This window comes from Meles meles, chromosome 11 (assembly GCF_922984935.1).
Source record: "Meles meles chromosome 11, mMelMel3.1 paternal haplotype, whole genome shotgun sequence".
In the NCBI taxonomy this organism is placed as follows: domain Eukaryota; kingdom Metazoa; phylum Chordata; class Mammalia; order Carnivora; family Mustelidae; genus Meles; species Meles meles.
Genome location: NC_060076.1, coordinates 92,183,677 through 92,201,205, shown reverse-complemented (window position 1 = coordinate 92,201,205; position 17,529 = coordinate 92,183,677). Strand labels below are relative to the sequence as shown.

General features: G+C 45.7%; 1 protein-coding gene across 2 annotated transcripts in view; it reads left to right on the top strand.

Moving 5' to 3' along the window:
* The window catches only part of GLIS3 (GLIS family zinc finger 3), a 504,385-nt gene that overhangs the window by 474,043 nt on the left and 12,813 nt on the right, over positions 1-17,529 (top strand). For both annotated transcript variants that reach the window (XM_046023585.1, XM_046023584.1), the window contains exon 9: positions 1,003-1,181. In XM_046023585.1, coding sequence (XP_045879541.1) covers positions 1,003-1,181 — 179 coding nt within the window. The remainder of the gene's footprint in view (positions 1-1,002; positions 1,182-17,529) is intronic.

Sequence of the window (17,529 nt, the reverse complement as noted above, 5' to 3'; positions counted from 1 at the left end):
CTTGCTGGGACTTTTCTGAGGAGATGGAACAACCCATTGGTGATACGCTTGGCTCCCCGATTATTTTGTCACTACATCTCACAGCACTGATGGGTTCCCTGTGCCAGCCCCCTAGTGACTTGCACTGAGGGTTGCTTTGGTGGTCTGTGGACACTGGTAAACTTGAACGCTGCTCTGCCAAGTACACCTTCCCTTTGGTGCTAGAAAGTCACTTTAAACCCAGGGAGTTGGACCCTGCCAATGTCCCCTTACAGTTAGAAGACTGGTGGGCGGTTATCAGGCTGTGTCTCAGGTACACTGACCACATCACCTCATATCTGTCTGTCCCTCCTCAGAAACGAGCAGTAGCTCTACTGTGATTAGCACATGTGACTGCCAGAGATGTCCCACGTGGCGCTGTGGTTGTGCCCCAAGCAGCGAGCATTCTTTGCCAAGCACAGAACCCATGCAGATAGGTTCTGGGTCTCAAACCACACTTGATCTTTGAGGTTTAAATTCCTCATTCTTGGCAAAAGAAAATGTATTGTTTAAAGAGAACAGGATGAGAGAGGCTTATAATAAAGACTTCTAATACTTCTTGGACCCCAGATATGTCTCACAGAACAAAATGTTTATGAGCTAAGTGTAAATGAATCAGAAACATAAGGATCAAATTTCCCCTAAAATGCAGACGAATTTAAAAATTAGCAGAAAAGGGAGCCTGGCAAAAGATGTGCCTTGAATTTCACCAAACCCAGAGTATTTGAAATGCATTTTAAGAGGCTTGACAAACCCAAACTGTGAGTACATTTTCCGTTTGTTGACCTCTTTTATCCCTTCAGTATCTCAGTTGGGAAGTCAGTGGTTAAAAATGGGAGAGAAAGTCTGCATCAGTTTCTTTTGATGACTTTTTGTCACGCTCTTATCCAGCCAGTGTGGAAATTGGAATTTGGCTTTGAAGAGTTTGTCTCTGCTCCCGCTTTTTCATGCCCCTCATGCTTCCTTTTGTAATCGTTTTCCCAGGTTTGCCCCTTCTGCCCCATCTCCTCACCACATCAGCCCCCGGAGAGTTCCAGCTCCTTCTTCAGTGATGCAGAGAACACAGCCTCCCCACACCCAGCAGCCAGCGGGTGGGCCACACCTGAAGTCTTACCAGCCGGAAACTAACTCTTCCTTTCAACCAAATGGAATCCACGTCCATGGTAAGTGGGGGGCTGACCACCCCTAGAGTCTGGGAGAGTGACACCGGGCCATCGCTGTCAGACGGGCGCCTGCGTTACCAGCGGTGGGTTCCTCCAGTTCTGTCGCATGCCAGGCTTTGGCTTTTAGGACTTTCCTCTAAAATGTTACACCTCATCAGCATGAAATTTCAGTGTTTTCCCGGTGTTGGCCCTAAACTGGTAGAACTCATGACAGCCCAGAGCAGTCAGCCCAAGGTGATGATCTGTTTACTGGGCAGTGATTTAACACCTCATGGGGAGGCTCTAACAACAGCATCTTGTTTCCTCAACAATAAACAGTCACTTAAAAGGGAACAGCAGGAGGGCTTTTTGCCCAGGCATACCGCCACCCCCCCCCCCACAGGTCCCATATCCCCAGAACCTCTCCAACCTTCAAGGCCCAGGTGAAAGGACACCTCCTCTCTGCAGCCTTCCCTGGTGAGAGTCTTAGCTGGATTCCATCTCTCCTGGCTCTGGACTCTGACTGCATGTCACATGCATTTCTGATATAACACTTTTGCTCTCTCTTTCTCTACCTTGTTAAGTTACTCCTTTGTGAGGAACGCTTGCCTTTCTATGAATGTGTAAGCTTGTTTCTGAGGTCAGAATTTTCTGACCCGTTGTTCTTTTTCTTGAAGAACTTAGCACAGTTCTCTGTGTGCTAAGTAAGGTACCTGGTAAGTGTGGAGAGGAAGAAAAGGAGGAAAGGAAGGCAGGAGAAATCATGATGGTGTTCAAAATGTGAAGATCTGGTGTTGAACTTCAGACATTCTTGGAGAACGGAGTTCGGCTGAATTTCTTTATTTACACCAATTTTGCTGACTCAGGCAGGTATCTTTGTGAACATCCATAGAAAGTTAAGTCGAGTTGTCATATCATCTGGACTCTGAATGTGTAGCCTTCTACTTCCTGGGGGAAGTAGACTGTCCTGGGGGAGAGACTGTCCATTGAAAGGAGATTTTCAGCTCCTGAAAAATAGGACGGTGCCATATCTGCTTCTTGCTGATTCCTGAATTTGCTCCGTGTGAGTTATTACTTGATGTTATTGGGTGGTGTCCCCAAGGAAGCCTTAACCAGTATGCCAGCTGAGTATGAGTAAGTGTGAGTGGCTTCCCAAGATGGCAGAATCGGGCAGTGCTATGGGGCTAGGCTTGGGGAGGACATTGGAGAAGGGGTCTGGACAGCCAAAGAGGAGACCATGTGGACAGAGTAGTGGCCTATGGGAAGGGAAAGACCTTGAGAAGTGCAGGCCACTGGCTCTGACTCCAAGTTCCAAACAAGTTCCATCCACCTCTTCTCTCTTCCTGAGTACAGTCACACAAACCCTTATTCCCCAACGAAACATGGGCTCCCACCACTGTTTGGGCCTATGGTCATGATTACCCTCTTTTGTTCATAACCTTCTTCTTAAGCTTTAGTTATTTATTTATCCAACCAAGAAACATTTCTTGAGTACCTACTGTACGTAAAGCAGCGCATGTGTGAGAAGACAGAGTGCTCTCCCTGCTGAGAGAGACCTCCTGACCCATGAGAGGGGCATGTCTAACGTGGGAGAGAGCCAGGTCCCCTGAGCTGGGAAGCCCCCCTTACCAGCAGGCAGGAGGTGGACGAGGGTGGGCTTTTGGGAATACAGAAGAAGTCACTGACCCTACAACAAACTCATTTTTACCCTTCTTATTTTAACTTTGCCGAGATCTGGACATGTGTCAGTCAGTGGCATCATATGACTGGCAATGATTTTTCTCTCCAGTGCTATTAAAAAACAACAGAGTATTTCAGGCAATCATGTCATAGTTCCAATGAAAGGCCGTATAACACTTTGATGACAACTGTGAAACATATTTTAAAAATTCAAAAATTACCCTACTCGTAGACCAAAAAAAAAAAGGAAGGCAATTTTCTAAAACATTAACGATTTTGTTTCGTTTTGTTTTTAAATCACGAGGGTAGGGATAATGGATAATTTCTTCTTTTTTCTGCTTTCTGGGGACATTTTAAAAGAGATTTTGGAATTAGAACAACTCGATTACAAATACCAATCCACTCAACTGTGAGGCTCTGAACAATTTCTGGGGATCTCGTAACTTCTCTCATCAGTAGTTATAAGAGTCCACAAGAAAAGCACATGGCACAGAGTAGGAACTTAATTAACTTAATGCTTCTCCTTCTTCTCCCTCCCTTTTCTTTATTGGACTCTTTGAGAGTGGGGGTAATGTTTCTAGCCTTAGGGCACACATAATTCCTGGTGCAAAGTAGGCATTTAGTAAATATTTACTGAATAAATGATTGACACTGTCTCATCCAACAAATGCAAACCAAAACAAGACGACACAGAAAATGAGATCTATCTTATCATTTCGCCCTACCTCCTGGCAAAAGACTCTTCTCCCATATTTCTCTTTTGTAGTTGAATAATGAATATATTGTCAGCTTGAAACTGTTGAGGTTTTTTTTTTAACTTTTACTTCAATTGTTAAAAATTCCCATGGCCAATAAGAAACTGCTAGCAGCAGTTTAAAAATAAATACATATGACAAGACTTTCTGGAAGAGATCAGGATATAGTTATGCAAATTGGGAAATCATAACTTTGTTCTAGAAGATGGGCGAGTGGCTGCTGTGACGGGCTCATAGAGGGAGTTTCTACTCTTTAACCGCTGGGCCACTGCTAAGAATGAAGGAGTAGGCATCCAAATGCGGCCTTACTTCATCCTCCAAGCATCTTGTCTGAAAATGTTTTCCTGGAACTTGCTAGGCACGAGCATTTCTCATCAACTGCTCCTTAGAATAAAGAGCAAATTGATCTAATATTTGTCAAGCGGGTGATACAGTGCTGGGAGCAAGGGGAGGCACACACACCTTCTAAATGAGTTACAATTTTTGGCAGCTTTGGCTGGACTAGTTTGCTGGGTGGCGTCATCCAGCATCTTGGTCACGGAGAACCTCATCCCCTAATAAAACTAGATTTTTAAAGCCCTGTGAACTGTGTTGGGGTTGCTAACACTATAGCCACAATGAAGGAGTGTCCTGTCTTCCAAGAAGTTCACGGTTTTAATGAGCGCCGTCACCCCCATCCTCTCTGTATTCCCTGCGGTAGGTAGAGGTCAGAGAAAAATGTCATCAGTATATTTTTAGAGATGGGAGCTGAGACACAGAAGAATACAAAATATCTAGGCATCGCCAGCTTCTTGCCAAAGGGCACAGGTGTTTTTAACAAGAGGTCCATGTTTCCAAGCCACGTTCTTCATCTACGTGTTTCTGAGTCAAAGGCACACCAAAGTCAAAACGTATTTCCATCTTTCCATGGGGAAATATACCGGTATGTAGATGATGTTGCCTTACACGGAGCCATGAAAGTTAGAATTCGAAGGGCTTGGTCTTCCAGATGAGGAAGAAAATGACGGACATCCTGCTGAGCTTTGCTTCTGCCGTATTGATGGATGCAGCTCTTGGACTTTGTGTGCTGTGTATGTGTGTGTGTTTGTGTGTGTGTGTGTATTTATCTGCTATCAAAGTATGCTTGACAATGTTAGTTTCAGGTGTATGCCATAGTGATCTGACAATTCTGTATCCTTCCTCCGTGCTCCCCGCGCTAACTATAGTCACCATCTGTTGCCATACATTGTTACAACATTAATGAGTGTTTTGGAAAAGGCACACTTTGAAGAGATTATTAGTGCCGCTTTTTTGAGTTCCCTCACCTAGCGAGTGACCCAGGACCAGAGCTCAGTTTTGTTGATTGTGCATTGACTTCATGCATTCCTGCTGCCTTCATTAGTGAGGTGGGTGAGGTGTCATTTCTCTCCGTGTTTGAATGCTGACAGCATTTATGGGTCTCTGTTTGGATGGCATCTCCAAGGCAACTTCTAAGTACATTTTAGTCTTTTATTTTAGAGGTAAACATAGGAACCGCGTTTTCCAATCATGTAAGCCCGTTCTTCAGTCTTTTCTTTCTCTTTAGGACCATTCTCTTGCCCGGGCAAGCTTCAGAATTTTGCCTGGATTAGTTGCCTGAGAGTTGATATTTGTACATTTTGTTATGGTACTAATGGAAAATTTCTTTCTAAATGCCCTATTCATTCCAGGCTGTTAGAATGCCATGGGAATTCCTAAAACAGCATTTTCACAACCTTCCTCCTTCTGGACCCATCAAGGAGAGGCCAAGTTCAATTCAGCAAGTGTTTATTGGTCTCCCACAAGGTGTCAGGAAATATGAATGTCATTTAATCACCAGAGGGATATGTGCAATAATACTAAAAATGATAATAATAATAATTCTATTAAGAGGTACCTGGTTTATTCAGAGGAAGGTGTCATAGAGGCATTTCTAGAGGGGACCCTTGAATGGGATTTTGAAGATAAACAGAGGAGGCTGGGAACCAGCAAGACCAGCTCGTGCCAAGTAGAATCCCACAGAACCGTGAAGCCAGCCTGCTATTTTCGGAAAGTAAGCTAGGGCATTGTTGCCAGGAATGGAATTGGAGAGGTGGGAACGTTGCATCCCACCTGCCAGGATTGTTTCGGACCACACCCGTGCCACACCCACGCCCAACAACAGTGACGGAGCCAACAGTCTCGCTCACTCAGATGCCACTGGTTAAGTAGAGGAATGGTGTCAGAAGAATGGGGAGATGCGTTCATTCAGCCACCATCTTTTCTAGGCGAGAGGAGCTGGGATAGTGAGAGAAGGAAGTGAAAAGCGCCTTCAGCCTAGCTGCTACACAGGCAGGAGCCCCTTCGGGCCTCTTTAATACAATTGGGAATGAGCAGGACCCTAAGGGCTCCTTCCCCAGAGAGGTGCACATTGGCCTTGGGAGGCCCTTGGTTACGGGCAGATCACGATCTTTCCCAAGAGCTGGTCCTAGCACCTGTCGCCTCAGTTCCCACAAGCCAGCGTTTCCAGCCAACACCTGTGTGCGTTTCCAAACCACCAAGGAGCCTCTAGCCACACAGAACCGGCTGCCCAGATTCCCTCTGGATTATGTTGTTACTGCTAGAGCTAGAAGGTTTCACGGATTTTGAGTGGTCTGTCCCGATCCCAAGTTTTCTCAAAGAGCCTGTCATTTGCAATCCACGTTGTCCAGAGCACAAGACTTTTCCAGATTCGTTTCTCGTGTTAGGGCAGCCCTCCCGGTGTATGGGCTCGCTCTTCTCCCGAGACAAGACGCCCAGTGGTGGACGGTGCTGGGTGGGGGAGCAGCCGCGGAGCCCACGATGGGCCGGCCCCTGCTGGCATTTTGCTTTGCCATCTGTGACGGGTGGCTTCCACCCTCCCATTGACAATATAGGTGCTGGCATTCTCCGGATCCCGTCCTGGTGTCACACGTGGGGAGGGAGAAGGACGTGCAAGCGAACCCTGAACGTGGGCATGTGGCTGCCTTCACCTGCAAGGGAGGGTATTTCAGGGCATTGCCAGGCTTAACCAAGTCGCGGTTCTGTTCATAATGTTTATTGGCTAGGCACTCCGTGGGGCCGGCCGAACATTCCCCGAGCTGGTTTCCCGATCTTCAGAAGGGAGCTATCTCTCAGGTTCCCTCACCCTGATTACCTCTTGGAAATCAGTGGTGGAGGCTTTCTGAGGGTTCTGCCCCTTGACGCCCCTCTCCCCCCAGTCTCAGATTTCTGTGCTTTCACGGCCTGCTCTCACTTCTACCCTCTGGAGATGTCAGTAGCCAACACACAGATTTCCATCATGCATGAGCCAGTCATCAGATTTCCTAAGGAGAACCCCGGGGAGCTGCCCCCCAGCCTGGGCCTTCTGCTAGCGAGACAGCAGCCGTGGGGACTGGGGGCCTTCCCAGTGGGCCCTGGCTCCTGTATTCTTAGGATTTAGAGCTGTCCTGCCCGCAGTCCCTGTAGAGGCTGGCAAGTCAGCTCACAGACATGGTGGCATTTTCCCGCCTCCGGACGGCATGGGAAGTTTGGCGGCCCAGTGCAAACTGACCGCACCAGGAAACACAAGGTTTCAGCCACCAGCAGGCCCCCAAGAACAACAGGCTTTGGAAAGGCCTTGTCCTACCAAACAGCCAAACCATCTTTCAAGCCAAAGGAATCTCAGAGCACTGATACTTAAATGGCATGAGGTGGCCCTTACCAGCTCAGCTTCTTCCTCTGAGTTCCTCTGTTTACTTACAGGGATTGCGCAAGGGTGCTTTCCAGAAGTGTCTTACGGGTTACAGACACGACTGATGTCATTTCTGAGGGTTTATGCTAAATGTTTAAAGGTTGTTTTTTTTTTTTAAAGGCAAATTGTAGAGACAATAAACAAACCCGTCCCACAGGAAATGTAGTCACTTTGGCAGAGGTGAAGTTGTGAAATAATGAAGTCGTTAAGTCTAGAAATTGTATTGCTTAGAATTTAAGCGTGTGTCACGATTTCCCCTTGAAATCTCACGAAGACAAATAAGATTGGTTGTAAATCAGAGCATAATAGTCTTCACGAGAAAGTCGTGACATTCTCACAAGGAGAATGAGCCAACGAGCACATTTCATGTCATTCCCGTGTTAGCAGCAGCCGTCCTAATCAGGACCAATTTTCGTTATCAGCCATGAGGTTATTAATGCGTATATAGTACTAGGGATTGATGATTAGATGCAGAGAAATTCTTAATTACTCTTATACACTTAATTACTACAAAATTACCCCAAGAGCAGTTTTACATAACGAGTACTTGATGAATTCTGACAGTGTGCTAATTCCATTACACAAAAGTTCGATTTAGGTGTGCACAGGGGGTGTCGTCGGCGTCGCAGCGTGCTGGGCTCTGTGGGAGGCATGTGAGCTGGTCATCGTCATCGGAAGAGCTGTTTAAACGATTGGTTATGGAAACGACTGAAGGGTGAATAATCTACACATGTAATTAAGTATCTGCTCACACACACGCGCACACACACACACACACACACTAAAACCCATATAACCTTAAGGATATTAAGATGGCTGGATCAACTAGTCATCCCTAAACTATAAGTTCCTCGGGACAGGAACTGTATGCTCCTGCAGTGTTTTTCCTGTAGTAAGCGCTTAACAAAAGTTTATTGAATAAACATGAATGAATAAAAGGATGGGGGGTTGGGGAGGAGGAAAGAGAGATTTTTGCTTATGGCCTCTTAGGCTGATCGGTAGAGCCAGCCCTTGGCAAAACCGTGATTAGGAGTCAAGTTTCCCGGGTCCCTCTGTTCTCTGGGCACTTGCTCCATCTGCCTGGGACCTCTCCTTAGAGGAAGGAGGATGATGTAATGATCCTTTACACAGTAAGGGAAATTTAGTGCAGCAAGTTTTCCTTCCGTTGAGTCTTTGCACACCCGGGGCTGGGGCCGAGTGTCCAACAGGGAAACACATAGCAGAGGCAGCGAGGAGAAGAGGTGTTTGAGGCATTCCCGTAGATAAAAGTTCCTTGTTTCTGAACATTTTCAAAGCATTGTTTTGTTTTCAAAGCTTCACAGCCACTAGCTTACATACCCCTAAATTGGTTATATTATCTCAGAAGAGATTACAAGAAGAGGAAATTGTGACTTGCCCAAATGATACAGGGAGAGAAATAATGAACTATAGAAAAAAGAAGAAGAAGAAGAAAGGAAGGAAAAGCAGGGATGCCTGAGTAGCTCTCAGTGACACGTCTAACTCTTGATTTGGGTTGTGATCCCAGGGTCGTGAGATCGAGCTCCATATCCAGCTCCATGCTGGGCAAGGGCCTGTTTCAGATTCTTTCTCTCTTCCCCACTGTCTCCCCCCGCAAAAGAAAGAAGAAAAAAAGTAGATTAAAAAGAATTTAGAGTGAGGCAGATCTGAATTGGAATCCTATCGACAAGTCATGCGGTGCCCTGAATCGCAGTTTCCTGGCTCTTCCTCGGGGGATAGTAACACCTGTCTTCCCGAGTTGATAGAAGCACGAGAGAAAATACATAGCCTGTAGTAGATGCTCAGTAAATTAGAACTGGTTGTTGATGTGCTTTTTCCTTCCGTGCTCCAGATGCTGGGTGCTCTGGATACATCCACTGGTGTTGTTAGGTCCTCAAAATAACATTAGTAAAATTATCAGCATACCCGGCCTCCAGGCAGGGCTGCGAGATGAAGCACCCTGCCCCAGATCACACACTGGCGAACGTCTGAGTTGGTTTGAGGAACAGTCTGACCCCAGTTCCACACTCATTCTCCGTCATGATGGTGCCTATAGACCCAGGACCATGGACATGTTTAGTTGCTTGGGAATTCTGTTTGTGAGATATGGAAGTGTGGAACTATTAACAATGAGGTCCCTTCCGGGGCTGAAATTCTGCAGGTGGTATAGGGACTGTGGTCCATGAGACCATAGTTTCCCACCGACCACTCGATCTCATGTCTTCTGCGTCAGGCAGGGTGGTGAATGCTTGCGGTGCCCTTTCTCACTGATCACATGACAACACTATCAAGAAGGCATCGTTTACTCCCATGGTACGGATGAGAAAGCTGAATCACTGAAACGTTCAGTAACTTACCCTAGATTTCTTACGCTCCAAACGGTGGTGGAGTTGGAAAGCACACGCAGGACCATCTGACAAAAGTCTGTGCTCTCAACCACTGGATATGCCTTTCTAGGGAAGGGGGCGCGCTCTCTCTCTCTCTCACTGTCCCCAGTGGGATTGCCCCACTGCAGAGTGTGTGTGTGTGTTTATTAAAGCTTCAGGTGCGCCATGTTTGCCTCGCAAACGCTCACGTGCGAGAGTAACTGTTGGAAGCCAGATTACTATCAAATCTGGGCTACTGGACTTGTGGCACAGTCTTTACAACCCTGTTTGAAAATTCTCACTGATTTTTTACATTAGAAAAGGAAAAATTTACCTATTCTTTTTTTTTAATGCTTAGTGTACTTATAAAGAGTTTAAATTGTTTTCAGCACTGATGAAAGGTAATGACTATTAAGACTATTAGTAACTTTAAAAAAAAAGATTTTATTTATTTATTTGAGAGAGAGGAAGAGAGAGCACAAAGGGAGCAGGAGAGGGAGAAGCAGGTTCCCCTCGAAGCAAAGAGCCCGATGAGGGGCTCAATCCGAGGGACCTGGGATTGTAACCTGAGCTAAAGGCAGATGCTCAACCAACTGAACCACCCAGGTGCCCCAAGACTATTAGTGATTTTTTTAGATGTTTATAGAAATGAAATGTATGTGTGTGTGTGTGTGTGTGTGCTTACATATACTTACATGTATATACATACATACACACGTGCCCTGTTGTAAAAATGGGCTCATATTCTGCATTTTATTTTATGACTTACCTTTTTTTTTTAATTTATATATGCTTCTGCTTTCTAGGTAAAAGTCTATAGACTCTTTAAAAAATAAATGTATAGTACCTCCAGGAACATGGCATTTTTTAAAAGTATCCCCCTGCTGATAGACACTTCTTTGATTTTATTAATAATGCTATATTAAGTCTCTTTATGCACACATGAGTGCTTACACGAACCCCCTCACACACATCTGTATCTCTTTGCATACTTTCTTCAGGAATTATTTCTGGAAGAAAAATTGCCAGAGTATTGGATATGCATATTTTAAAGTTGGGTGGGTCCTGCCATCGATCCTTCAGGAAGACCGTGCCAGTGTAGACTCTGCAACAGAGCGGAGTACCCATGACTGCGCCCTAGGCACGGTCAATCATTTTAGTTCCTGTCAGCATGTGCAGCAAGGTTGTTTCACATCTTCCTTTGGTTAGTAACGTCATGCAGCATCTTTCCATATTCGTATCGAGCTCTAAAGGTAGTTTGATATTAACACGGATAGAGTGCTGCAGCCGCTGCTTGGGTGGGTATCGTACTTACTGAGCAGTTTGCTAGCTCTTTCCCCTTGCCAAGCTGTGTTGCTTGCAGCGTGACACTTTGTTTTCCTAATTGGAACCCAAAAATGTATCAAAAAGAAGTGAAATACCCAGAAAATTTCTGTTTCATTGACTACTGTGACTTCTCTGTCAGCTAACTTAAAAACATTTATAGAAAAGTGGTTGATGAACATTATTACAGATTTAGTGCTTTTTCATTCTTTTGGGGGAATTAATGACATTTTTTTTTTCCAGAAGCAAAAGTTCAGTCTTCTATCTGAAACTCATGAAGTTTAGCCTCTAATGAATGGAGCTCTTCAAATCCAGTTAAATATTTTCTTGTAAGTCTATCTTACAGGCTGCTTAGTTGGACTCTTCAGGGCTGAACATATTAATGGCAATCTGTGTCTTGTGATTCTTGTATTTTTAGTTGGAATTGTCCTTGTAGTTGTGATTAGCAGTTGATGGCTTAGAAGGAAAAATGTGAATAGCTATGGTGGCGTTTCCTTAAAATAAAAGGGGAGGGGGGACCCAACATCAGGAACATATGGGTGACCGGTAATGAGACCACTGTGTTAGCAAAAACAAAACAACAACAACGAAACAACAGAACTGCTTTGATTTGCATTCATTCAGATCATCTGGGCTCAGACCATGTTGCAAAACAAACCCAGTTCCTTAGAATTTCTAGTTGGTTAACTCACAATGTGAGTAACCTTTCTGATTATAGAAAATGTCCCTCGCCAGCCAGATTGTTCTGACTAAACTCTCCATTTCGTTCTCTTGCAAGATCTTTAAGAACTAGATCTTGTAAGATGCAGCCATGAAGTAAAAACATTCTGGCATTTTTCTAGATCGTTTAAGTGTAACAACCAGCCCTTCCCCCACTATATTCCCCCACCAAACCCAGTCTCATATCACACATCCCAAAGCACAGCCTCTTCTTCAAGTTCTTTTTTTTTTTTTTAAGATTTTATTTTATTTATTTGACAGAGAGAGAGCACAAGTAAGCAGAGAAGCAGGCAGAGAGAGGGAAGCAGGCTCCCTACAGAGCAGAGAGCCCGACGTGGGGCTCGATCCCAGGACCCTGAGATCATGACCTGAGCCGAAGGCAGCGGCTTAATCCACTGAGCCACCCAGGCGCCCCTAGTTCTTAAATTTTCTCATCATTATGGCAAAAAGATTCCAGAGATCTGAATTAACCATGTACTTACCTGGGGTCTTTTATACCTGTTGATCTGGGCTGGTGCAGTGTTTTTATCAATACAGGTGAGGTCAATGAGAGTACCTACATTTATACTGCAATCTAGGTTTTATAAATTACCCCTAGGTATACAAGTTTTATCAGTACCTGTTAACTATAATGGAACTGATCAGCAAGATATTATTGGATGAATACCTGAATTCTCATCACAACTTTGTGAAGAGAGTTGGAAATATATTTCTGCCCTGATTTAGAGATGGAACTCAGAGTAGTTGATCAAATTCCTTGACCTTGGAATGGTTTCCTTAAAGAGCTCAGGGCATTCTGTGACTGGGTCAAGTTACCTAATTTCTCTGCCCTCTCTTTTTCCCATTCAGGTTCAGTAGCCTCTCTGGCACCCAACAGAAAAGGGTGGCTTGGAGCAGCAAAACTCTCCAGGTCATCTGGAGCAGGCTGATTATATCTTGATCATCTTTGTTTCCTTCTGCGTTAAAAAAAAAAAAAAAAATCCTTGTTAGAACAGGAAGTCACGCCGATAGGCTATGGTATAGAAGGCTCATAGATCAGAATATTTGGGCTTAGTTGTGGTCCCTCTCCCCATCAGCATTTTCACCAAAGGCTTTAGCTGTGGGTGTCACTCACTCATTCATGTATTCATTCTCCAGTGCGTGGCTCCTGTTACATGCCAAGTTCTGTTTGGGGTGCGAAGGCTCTACCAGGAGAGGAAACAGACACAATTCCTGCCTGTCCTGGGCTTATACCTAAGCAGTGATTTTTGGCAAGCAAGACCTTAGAACTCAACAGTGAGAGAATAGTCCTCATGGTCCATGTGTAGGCGGGGAATCATCCCATCTATTTATTCTCTGTAGCACCTGGCAAATTTTTAGATGCTTAATACATTCTTAAAATTTAGGACTTAAGCATACAGCAGGATGAGCTGAATCAGGAAAGGAAGGATGCTGCAGGCTATATACACCGATCAGAGCACCCCCAAGTGGCAAAAAGGGGGCCCCATCTCACACTGGTGCCATTGGCTTGAGTGTTATCTCCTGAACCTTGACCTCATGGTAAAGTTCCTGTTGTGTACATTAGGCCTCCCCCAAATCTACTGTCTAGAGTGTTAAGTTGAGATGAAATCTGGGCTTGCAGGAAAACAGTAGAGAAATATATGCCATTGGGTTTGAGATGGCACAGTGGATGTTCTCTTTACAAAACCTTAAGAATGTCACTGGATTCCAGGACCTGTGCTACCCCCTTCCACCTGACTGACGGGAACTTGCCCACTCATAGATTTGAGTGCTGGAAAATTGTATAATCACAGACTTGGCTTCAAACAAGCCAGAAGTCACCTAGTTAGTGGACCAGATATATTTGGGAATCTGGTTACAGCTAGACAACAGAAGTCTAGGCCACAAGATCACTATGAGGCCCACAGTATGACCAAGCCTTCTGAGTCACGCAGATGAGGTCCTATGATTTCACCTTGACCAAGAACTTAAATGGGCAGGAAAGGCACTGGGGTGGGGAAGGAGGCCAGCTTAATCCATATCTGCTGAGAATATGATCTAAAGTCCCTTGAGGACGGTCATCAGTTCTTTATCCCTGTGATCCTCAGAGTCCAGCAGAAAGGCCGGGGAGCATCAGAGGAGAAGAGAAACCCATCAGAAGCACTCTCTTCCTCCATTTCAAATGAAATCAGAGCTATTGTGTGTTTTCCTGTTGGTCTTTCATTTGAAAAACTTTCCAAAGATGAAAAATGCTCTAAAGATGTTCTTTGAACCTCTCAGTCTTTAGCGTAAGAAATACCTTGTTCAACATGAAGATTTCCAGGCCGTTCACCCAGACATTCGAATTCGCTGAGTCTGCCCAGAGCCAAGCTGGAGCTGACTCTCCAGAGCCACCGACCTAGACCCCAAGTGTAGGACTCGGTGCGCCCTTGCCATGCTGCTCCAGTCAGAGAATCCAAAGGAAGCAATTGGCTAGTGGTGGAGAAAGTAAATACTTTCCAGCTTCCTTCTTCCTTTACTTCCTGAGGAAGTTCTGTAAATACAGGACAACCTGAAAACCATCAAGACCAGAATGGCTCTCCTAGATCCCAGTCGGGGGGCTCCAGCCCTTCTTTTCATCTCTGTCTGGGCTCCTCTTCCCTGCCAGACCTTTCTTACAGCAGAGCTCGCTTGGAAGGCCAAGGGCACCCAGAATTAAATCTTCATTCTTTGTCCTTCTTTCCTTGTTCTGCTCCAGGCCCAAATAGCCCCGAGTGAGTTGGTGTGAGCTTTGTGGGGCAGAGCCGTCCTCATTCGGGGCAGACACAGCTCTGGACTCAGGGAAGGTAGGAGGACGAGTCGCACCAGGCTTGTAATCAGGCATCAGGGGCTGGAGTCTGCAGTGGGTTACACCATTTGCCAAGTATTTGCACACTGGCTATTCCATGTGATCCCACTCAGTAGGCAGAGCCAGCTCGGAGAGAAATTCCCAGCTCCTTCTTACCAGCCCCAGGCAGTGGCCACTTCAGTATGATGTCACCTTGCACGACCGTCAGACCCAGAATGGCCAGATCCCAAACCCTCTGTTCTGGGCCTCCTCACATGTCCGGGATGTTTGAGTCACAGGCAGGTGTTGGGGTGAGCGACGGGGCTGTGAACCCCATCGGTTCACTCCCTCTGCTGCTTTCCCTTCCCACCGTGAAGATTATGCTGCCCCATGAGTATAATCATCCCCCCCTTTTAGATGTGGGGACTCAGAGGCTCAGAGAGGCTGTGCTTTCCTCAAGGCCACACAGCCGGTAGGAGGCAAAGCCAGGATTTCTGACCAATTTCAGGCTTTTTGGGTCTTCTGGTTTTGAGTGTCTTTATTTTATGTCATTTCCAAGTGTTTCATTATCACCGTCAGGATTCACTGAACCATTTTACTGTAAGTGCCGATACCCACACGTGGCAATTACTAAGACACATGGCAATTAGTTTACTTTGGCAGCTTATCGCTTTGAGAATTTGGAAGCCATAGGCCACCACCCGGTGGGGGTTTGGGTGGGTTGAGGATATTTAAATGAAAATGGATTATATCTCTGAACCAGGACTGCCTTCCCTCTCTGGCTCTGCTGTGCTGCAGTTCCCTTTTGTCCGAGTCAGTAGCAGGCCCTGCCCACTCCCAGCCCCCCGTGGGACCCTTTGCAGACATGCCAGCAGACGCCCTCCCCCAAGCCGGCCCTGGAAACAACGCCAAGGGCAAGAGTGTGGCTCATGGTAACGAACGCTTCAGCAGCTCCTACAGCTCACCGAGGGGCTCCGAGGGACACAAGCAGAGGAGAGCATTGAGTGTCCCTCGCGTCTCACTGTGGCCCGCCACCCAGCCACAGATGCTCCAGATGAAAATGGCGCCCTTCTTGGATCCAGGTGGGCTCGTGCTGCAGCCCCCTGCCCGAGGGCAAGGGGACCGGGCAGTTGCGCCAGTGGTCGATTTCTGAACCACCGTCACCGGTCTCGTTCAAGAGGAATGGGTCCACATGGAATTGGAAGGGTTATTATTTCCATTATTTTCCTCTTTCTCAGTACCGTAGATGCTTAAATGTCAGTCGTAAATAGCTCGAGCGCTGTGCAAGCTGGTTCAGTTCTCAGCCCAGAGAAAAATCTGTCTTCTCACACAGTCTGTGAGCCGTCCCTGCAGCTTCCCCATTTATAGACTCTCTATCAAAATGAAGAGTCTGTGTCTCCACAGCCTCTAGGGAGGCGACTGATAGAGTTCTTGCTAGATGAAGACCTGCAGGGTGTTGCTGGCCGTGGCCAGGAGCCAAACAAGGACAAGCGAATTGTGGAGATCGTACTCTTGAAAGCAGTATCATATTGTACTTGAGGGTGGTGGGTTATGAGAGGAAAACATTGCTGAGGAATCGCATGCACATTATACAGAATCTAGAAATACTTCTGAGCTCATTTCGTGGCCATAATAATTGTTCTATTTAGCATAGTTCTCCTACCTGCCACAGAATACAATATACGCTTTTTAAACACGTGCATGGATAGTGCTTTCCACAACCCTATAAAACAGGTGTTATTTTAAAAGATAATGAGGCTCAAGCGGGAAAATAATTTGTCCAAACTGGATAAATTAACACCGTTGCTTAATGGGTCATCCAGGATTCAAACCCAGATCCAAGTTGTTCGTGCAAGGGACAGAAATAAAATAGTGGCTAAATCAGAAAATTGGCCAAAGCAAATGTCTAAAATGCCTCTGTTCCTACTTTTGGGGGTTTTTAGAATTTTTTAGCAGTTAGGTGATTTTATGGATTTCTGTTCATTAATTCAATGCTTTTGTCCCTAATGAAAGTGCTAGTATATTATGAAATATTGGTCCAATGTCAGTGAATTTCCTCTGATCTTGGCAGTAAGGGACCTCAACAGAAATGGAAAACTCTATTTAAAATGATTTGGTCCGTGAGCTCAAGCCCTAGGACTCTGTATGAAATCTGTCACCAAGCAGACCAAGGTTTGAGTCCTAGCTCTGACCCTGGGTAGCTCTGAGGATTTGGGTAAGTGATCTTAATTTCTCTGCTTCTTTGTCTATAAACTGGGGACAACACTGCTTACCTCAAAAGTTGTTGTAAGGATGAAGATTTTCTGTATGAAACACGTAGGACAGTGCCTGACTTGGACCAAATAAATATTAGTCCCTTTCCTTCCTTCTGACAGAATTCCCTGAGCGGTTAGCATAACACCAACCAGAGTGTTCCACAAAAATGCCCAAGCAAGGGGACTGCAAAGGAGAATGCCCTGAACCAGCAGGAGCTTATTTAGTGGCTGTTTTAGTTCTTCTGTCCGTTTGTTTTAAGATAAAGGCTAGGTCCATGAATAATTTTGAAAATCTGACATTTGGCAATATTAAAACAGTTGTGTGAGTTTTCTACTTTCCTTTATATGGTGTCGTCTAAGCCCAGTGCTGGTTGCAGAGGCAGGGAACGGAGCCGATCTCTGCTTCCATCTCTCTGTCTCTGCAATGGGAATAGTGTTTGAATCACCTGCTTGCGAGGCAGGACTATTAGGCGGCCCCCTAAGAAGAAATCCTGCAAGTTTTCTCATACGGAGGCATCATGTGGATAGTAAGCGTGTGATTCACCGGGCCCACCTCTGAGTAAGGCTGGAGTGCGTGAAGTCTGCCCTGAAGTCTAGTGCCAAAGACCACATGCTGGTGTCCTTCAGGGGCGTTAGCAGAGGCTGACCTGTGTCTTCCTCTCTTCCTCTAGTGGGCTTGTGCTTACAGAAGGTATTCACAGGGACAGCTCCAGGATCCCCAGAGAGGAGGAGGGAATAGGTGCAAAGAGCCCTAAGAGTGT